The following is a 6325-nucleotide window of genomic DNA, read 5'->3' on the forward strand; positions in this document are numbered from 1 at the left end:
TCCAATTTTATTGACTATTTACTACCTTCCATAAAGGAGAATTTAGAAGGCAGGGGATAGGGAGCAGAATATATGTCTTTCTTAAATAGAGTTCCAAATGGAAAGATAGAAAACCTGTTAATTTTTGTGTGAATCATGTTCATAAATAGGAAAAGATGGGCTGATGGAATGAAATGGTGAGAACAGGGTATCTACTAAGTCTGACTGTCTGGCCTCACTCCTTCAATAGTTTATTATCTAAGAGATATTCTCTTTCTTCAGAACACAAGTCAGAGTGACTTCTGTTTTTCTTGTTCCCCCTTAGACTCATTTTGCTGGGCAGCAAACTCAGTTTAAGATTCTCAGCTTATATCCAGGACAGAAATATCTCGTTCAGGTTCGTTGCAAGCCAGACCATGGATTCTGGAGTGAGTGGGGCCCAGAGAGCTCCATCCAGATACCTAATGGTGAGTGACTTAGCGACTTTTTGCTTATATCCTTAAATATTTTTTAAATAGAATAAATGTAGTAAATTTGCATGTGGTAACTACTAATAAAGAAATTATTTTGAGCCTTAGTCAGAAGAATAAGTAGAAGTGGGTTTATCATCTCCCCAACCAACACAAAGACATCTGGAAATACAGCAGTGCTCCCTGAGTCACTGTCATCGAGCATCGAGGACCAGTTTCTAAGATAAACTGCAGATATGGGTTTGGTGTGTCTCAGAGGGCTTTATGGTCATTCTTCCCATCTGCCCCATCTCTATCATTTAGTCAAGGTCATCATCTAGTTCTCCCAGAATTTGTAAGGTAATATCCCATCTCAAAGCCTGAACTGAACTGATTTTCTGTCTCCGATGTCTATTACATGTTGGTCTCTTAGTCAAAGCACAGTAGATAAGTGTCAGTAAACATGGTGGTTTGTGTTCCACAGGAGAATGATTCATCTTGCAATTCTAAAGTACTTTACAGTTTACAAAGTCTTTACCTTGTTTGGTCCTCTCAATCCTCTCAGATATTCAGAGAGAACATAATTTCCATTGGGAATTAAAAGTGAGGAAACCAAAGTTCAGTGAAGTTAGAAGTCTTGCCCAAAACCACATGGTGAAGCTTAGCGCTTGTGACAACTTGCTTGACCAAAGACACGTGTCTTGTCCAGCCCTGGCTCTTCCTAAATAAAAGCACAGGGGTCTAGAAGCAGAAGAACTAGAGTCAAATCCCAGACTGCAACTTTATAGTTACATGCCCATGGGTAAATCACTCTTTGAGTTTCATCTTTACATACAAAGCAATGTATTATAAAGAGGTTAACACAACTGATGGCTTTTAGTAAGAACTTAATCAATGTTAACTTTTATTATTACTGCAACTGACCACGTGACTTTGAATTTCCTCTTTAAGTATCAAATAAAATAACAAAAGGATTTTTAAAAGTGTAGAGTACTATAAAATATATGCAACGTATTAAAATTTAATAATATTGGAAAAATTAAACCCATCATTAATGCTACTCAGTTTAGATTGCTTTTCAGATCAAAAGAAGTTTAGGGAAGTAAAACTTATGTTCAAAGTCTTCATTCATTAGTTTTGTTTGTTCCTTTGTGTTTGATGTTGCTGTATACGATCAAAGCTTTCTGGCTGTTTGCTTTTTTAGATTCCACCCTGAAAGATACCACCGTGTGGATCTTTGTGGCTGTTCTTTCTGCTGTCATCTGTTTGATTATGGTCTGGGCAGTGGCTTTGAAAGGCTATAGGTACACCATTGTCTATCAACTTTCCTCTCAATTATAGTTGTCGGGGATAACTATGTAAATAAAAAAAAAAAGTTATAAATACAGAGATGATGGAAACCTATGGATAATTCACGTACCTCATTTTGGCATTAGCAGCAGTGTGCTCACCCATTAACAAATGTTTTATCAGTGCTAGCAAAAGTCACAGAATGAATTCTTTGACGCTGTTGCTCTTCCCATCAAACTGAGGCTCACAGCTGGGGAATAGTAAAAATCTGCCAAGAGCAGCTAAAATAAAGGGAAGCAAATAGTCCAAATAATCCACTAATTTCAAAATCCGCCTCCTCAGTTAGCCAGAGCTAATTTTGAAGCTGACCACTATAATCACTGTCTTCACCATTGATTGTTAGTTTCATGTGGCCCCAGAAGTTTAATTCCTATCTGTTATAGTCCATGTAGTAGCTATTTAGAGATAATACTAATCTTTCAGAAACTACAAAGTGAGAACACAGGTCATTTCACCCTATCTCACAAATTATTTTATAGCATGGTCACCTGCATCCTTCCACCCGTTCCTGGGCCAAAAATAAAAGGACTTGATACTCATTTGCTGGAGGTAAGTGTCAGAGGTGGAGAATGAATCGTGACTCCCCAATTTACAATGATTACCTTTTCATTTGCACGCATGATCCCCATCAATTTAGCATGGCCAGCTCTGTCATCTTTACCCAGGTGTCCCTCTTCCTTAGCATGTGTGTTTACAGAAAGATGTGTGAGGCATGAAGGTATTTACTATCAAACACTAAACGTCAGAGAGAAAAGAAAGCCAAAGAAACATGAAAACACGTAATGCTCGCTAGATTTACCACGTCTATTTATAGCACAGACACAAACATTTTGTACAAAGAATCGATTTAGAAAGAGTGTAAATATTAATTTAATACAAAAGAGGGACCTACCACCACCCCCTCTATCACCTGAATGTCCGTTACATAAGGTCGTAGTAGCAGAGTCTCCTGTCACGTGTTTTACTTTGTCTGGGCACTCGGTTGAGACTGGATCAGTGCGGTGGGGCTGGCGTTTGCCAGGGCCCATTTAGGCTGATTCAAATGGAATGAAATTTAAGTGTTTTGAATGAAAAGAGGGTTTAGAACATTTTAATTTCTCTGCAGGCTGAAATATATAGTTTCAATTTGACCTTAAGCTTAATACTGATGTGTATAAAAGCAATTATCTGCACACTGTACCACTTGACCCAGCCACGGCAAGGCCAACAACAACAGCACAGGAAGTGGGAAGTGAGTCCCAGAGAATTTGGCTTCACTGCATTCACTCCGATTGCAAGTATCAGAGCAGGGACTAGCGCCCCGGAATTTGGGGTCCTAGTTCAGTCCTCTTATCCCGCTATCCAGTCTCTCCCACTGACCTTTATAAAACCAGCATGAACATCCCAGCTAACTAAATTAACTATTCAACCTTATAGGCACAGAGACTTAGTAATAAAGTAACTGCTTTTTATGTGTCAATAAAATGTTTTTGCTTTCTCAATCACATTACCTCTAATCTTCAAAAGAACCCTCCCATGTAACAGTATCATTTTACAAACGGAGAAACTGAGGATCATTGAGCAGCTTCTTCAAAGTCAATACTCTTTAATACGTGATAAAATCAGGAATTCGGCACCAGTACCTGACCTAGGTCAGAGGATCAGGAAGAGGAGGGTAAAGTAAGAGACGAAAGCAGGAGGAAGAAAGAGAGAGAAGGAGAAGAATCGAGATGAGGAGGAGGGAGAGAACTAGCAGGAGAGGGAGAAAATATTAGGAAGAGAAGGGAGGAGGGAGAAGAGTAAAAGGAAATGAAGTAGAAAGAGAGGGGAAAGTAGAAGAGAAGGAAGGAAGGGAGAAGAAGGAAGAGGAGGAGCCCAGGGGCGAAGGAAGAAATGGGAAGCTACTTACTACTTCTAGACTCTGGAAAGTGGCAGAGGAGGTTAGGAGGCCAGCAACCAGATCTCAGAGCCAGTGAGTCCCCGAGTGCCAAATGCATGTGTGAGCACTGTGGTTTTAGATGTTTTACAAACTTTTCTTATTTAATAGTTATATGTTTATTACCCGTCCATATACTACTTGCCCATTAAACTCATGATCATTATTGCTTAGAGAGAGACTAAGTTAAAATCGCGAAGTGACTTAAAGGAAACTGTTAGATGTATAGTAAGTAGTTCAGGAGGTGATTATAAATGGCCTGGTACACAAATGTCTAAAGTTTGGGAAATTCTGCTAGGCTGTTACCACATCTCACCTACCCATTGTCATGAACACAGGCGGGGCTGTGATGCTGCTTTGGAATGTTATGGAGCAACAGCTTTCTCACCTTGTGTCTGTGTTTTAATAGAAGGGCAAGTCTGAAGAACTACTGAGCGCCCTGGGGTGCCAAGATTTCCCTCCCTCTTCTGACTATGAGGATTTGCTGGTGGAGTTTTTAGAAGTCGTCGACAATGAGGACCAGCAGCTGATGCCAGCCCACTCAAAAGAACTCCCAGGTCAAGGCATGAAGCCCAAACAGCTGGATCCCGACAGTGACTCTGGCCAGGGCAGCTGTGACAGCCCTTCGCTTTTGTCCGACAAGTGTGAGGAACCCTGGGGAAATCCCTCCACATTCCACATCTCTGAAAGCATTGAAAAGCCAGAGAATCCGGAAACAAAGGGTACCCGCATCTGGGACCCCCAGAGCACAAGCTTGGAAGGCAAAATCTCCTATTTCCATGCCAACGAGTCCAAATCAACATGGCCTTTACTGCAGCCCCCCAGACAGCACAACCCCAAATCTTCTTACCACATTGGTGATGGGTGTGAGCTGGCCATGGGCACGGCAGGCGCATCGGCTCCTTTGTTGGACAAAACAGACAAGCATGCTTTAAAATCCTCAGAAACCGCTGAGACTGAAGGGGAGGAAAAAGTGACTGAGCAGAGAGAGGTGGAAAGTTTCCATTCCAAGACTGACCCAGACACCGTGTGGCTGCTGCCCCAGGAGAAAACCGCCTTTATTGCTGCTAAACTCTTGGATTACGTGGAGATTCACAAGATCAACAAAGATGGAGCACTAGCATTGCTCCCGAAACAGAAAGAGAACAGCAGCCACACAGAGAAGCCTAGCGCTCCCGAATCCAGCAAGGAGTACACCAGGGTGTCTGGGCTGACGGACAACAACATCCTGGTGTTGGCACGAGGTCCCCACGCTCAAAACCGGCCTTTGTGTGAAGAACCGGCGATCGAGGCTCCACCTTCCCTTCAACAGAATCAAGCTGAGAAAGACCTGGCCCCGTTCACCGCGACACCGAGCAGCTGCAGACGCCAGCTGGGTGGGCTGGATTACCTAGATCCCGCGTGTCTTAAGCTCTCCTTTCAGTGATAGCTTGATTAACGAAATGATTGGTTAAAATGTGATTTTTCTTCAGGTAACACTACAGAGTACATGAAATGCGCTCTACGAGAGAATGTACAAGAATGGGGTTAGCATGACACTACAAAAACTCACAGTTCACTCCTTTTCGTGCTCCATTTTCAACCGGTTGCCTCTTTCCCCAACAGCTGATTCCAGAACCAATCATTTTGTTTCCTAACTGTGATTTGTAGATTCACTTTTTGCTATTAGTTATAAAATTACGTGTTCAATGAAATAAAAGCACATTGCTTAGTATTCTTGAGGGACAGGGCCATAGGTATAGCCTCTGGAAAAGGCTTTCATGTTTTGCTGTGTGACAGAAGGAAATGTAATAATTAAAATAGTTTACCACAGGAAGACGATAGATACGCGAAAACTGCCATGAAAACCCCTTTTGAAAACCAGTCGCTTAACTTTGCACTCCTTTTTCATTTTATTGGGATTAACGAAATACATTTTTTAAAAAAGAATGCATTCCAGAACACCTAACAAATTGTTTACATCACTTCCTGTGACCTTAGTGATACCTTGCTGATATGCAAGTAAAGATGATGCCTCCGATTTTTTTCTTAAGATAGTTTGAATTCGTTAAGCATGGATTTTCTCCCCTAAATTGTATTTCATTCTAAAGCCTCTAGAGAATATAGTTTGGAAAGTGAAATTTTCTTACACAAGAGGCAAATTAGTTTCATGTGGTGAATACTTCTAAAATGTTTTTCTGCTTCATTTAGCGTGAAGGATAATTTATTATACACCCTAGTCTTCTCTTAGTGAAAAAAATCCCAAAAGACTAATTTTAATTTAAAAGATAATTACAGCAGGATGCTAATGGAAATACTGCCTTACTGTACATACAAATTCTACTTTAATACAAACCCATACGTTTAACAATGTATTTTTGAAGACTATTTTTCTATCACTTAGGTAATATAAAAGACTATTTTCTATCTTCCCAGTTCAGCTGTTTACGTATTCAGTGGGTACAGTATTTTCTGCTATGAGGCTACAATGAGTATTGACAGTACAAAGTAGTATATGCAGTCCCTGTTTGTGGAGTAAAATCCCATAGCAACTCAAAGCCCACTGACACATATGAAGTGGATGACAATATTCAATTTCAAACACAATGTAGTATAGTTTATCTGATTCTTTTATGTCCAGCAACTGCCAACC

General features: G+C 40.7%; 1 protein-coding gene across 1 annotated transcript in view; it reads left to right on the top strand.

Annotated features, from left to right (window-relative positions):
- The window catches only part of PRLR (prolactin receptor), a 39165-nt gene extending 34046 nt beyond the window's left edge, over nucleotides 1–5119 (top strand). The window contains exons 8-9 of the mRNA XM_011380720.1: nucleotides 2258–2327; nucleotides 4103–5119. Of these exons, the coding sequence (XP_011379022.1) occupies nucleotides 2258–2327; nucleotides 4103–5119 (1087 nt within the window). The remainder of the gene's footprint in view (nucleotides 1–2257; nucleotides 2328–4102) is intronic.
- Nucleotides 5120–6325: the final 1206 nt, after the last annotated feature.

The sequence above is a fragment of the Pteropus vampyrus genome, unplaced genomic scaffold, assembly GCF_000151845.1.
Source record: "Pteropus vampyrus isolate Shadow unplaced genomic scaffold, Pvam_2.0 Scaffold400, whole genome shotgun sequence".
Taxonomy (NCBI): domain Eukaryota; kingdom Metazoa; phylum Chordata; class Mammalia; order Chiroptera; family Pteropodidae; genus Pteropus; species Pteropus vampyrus.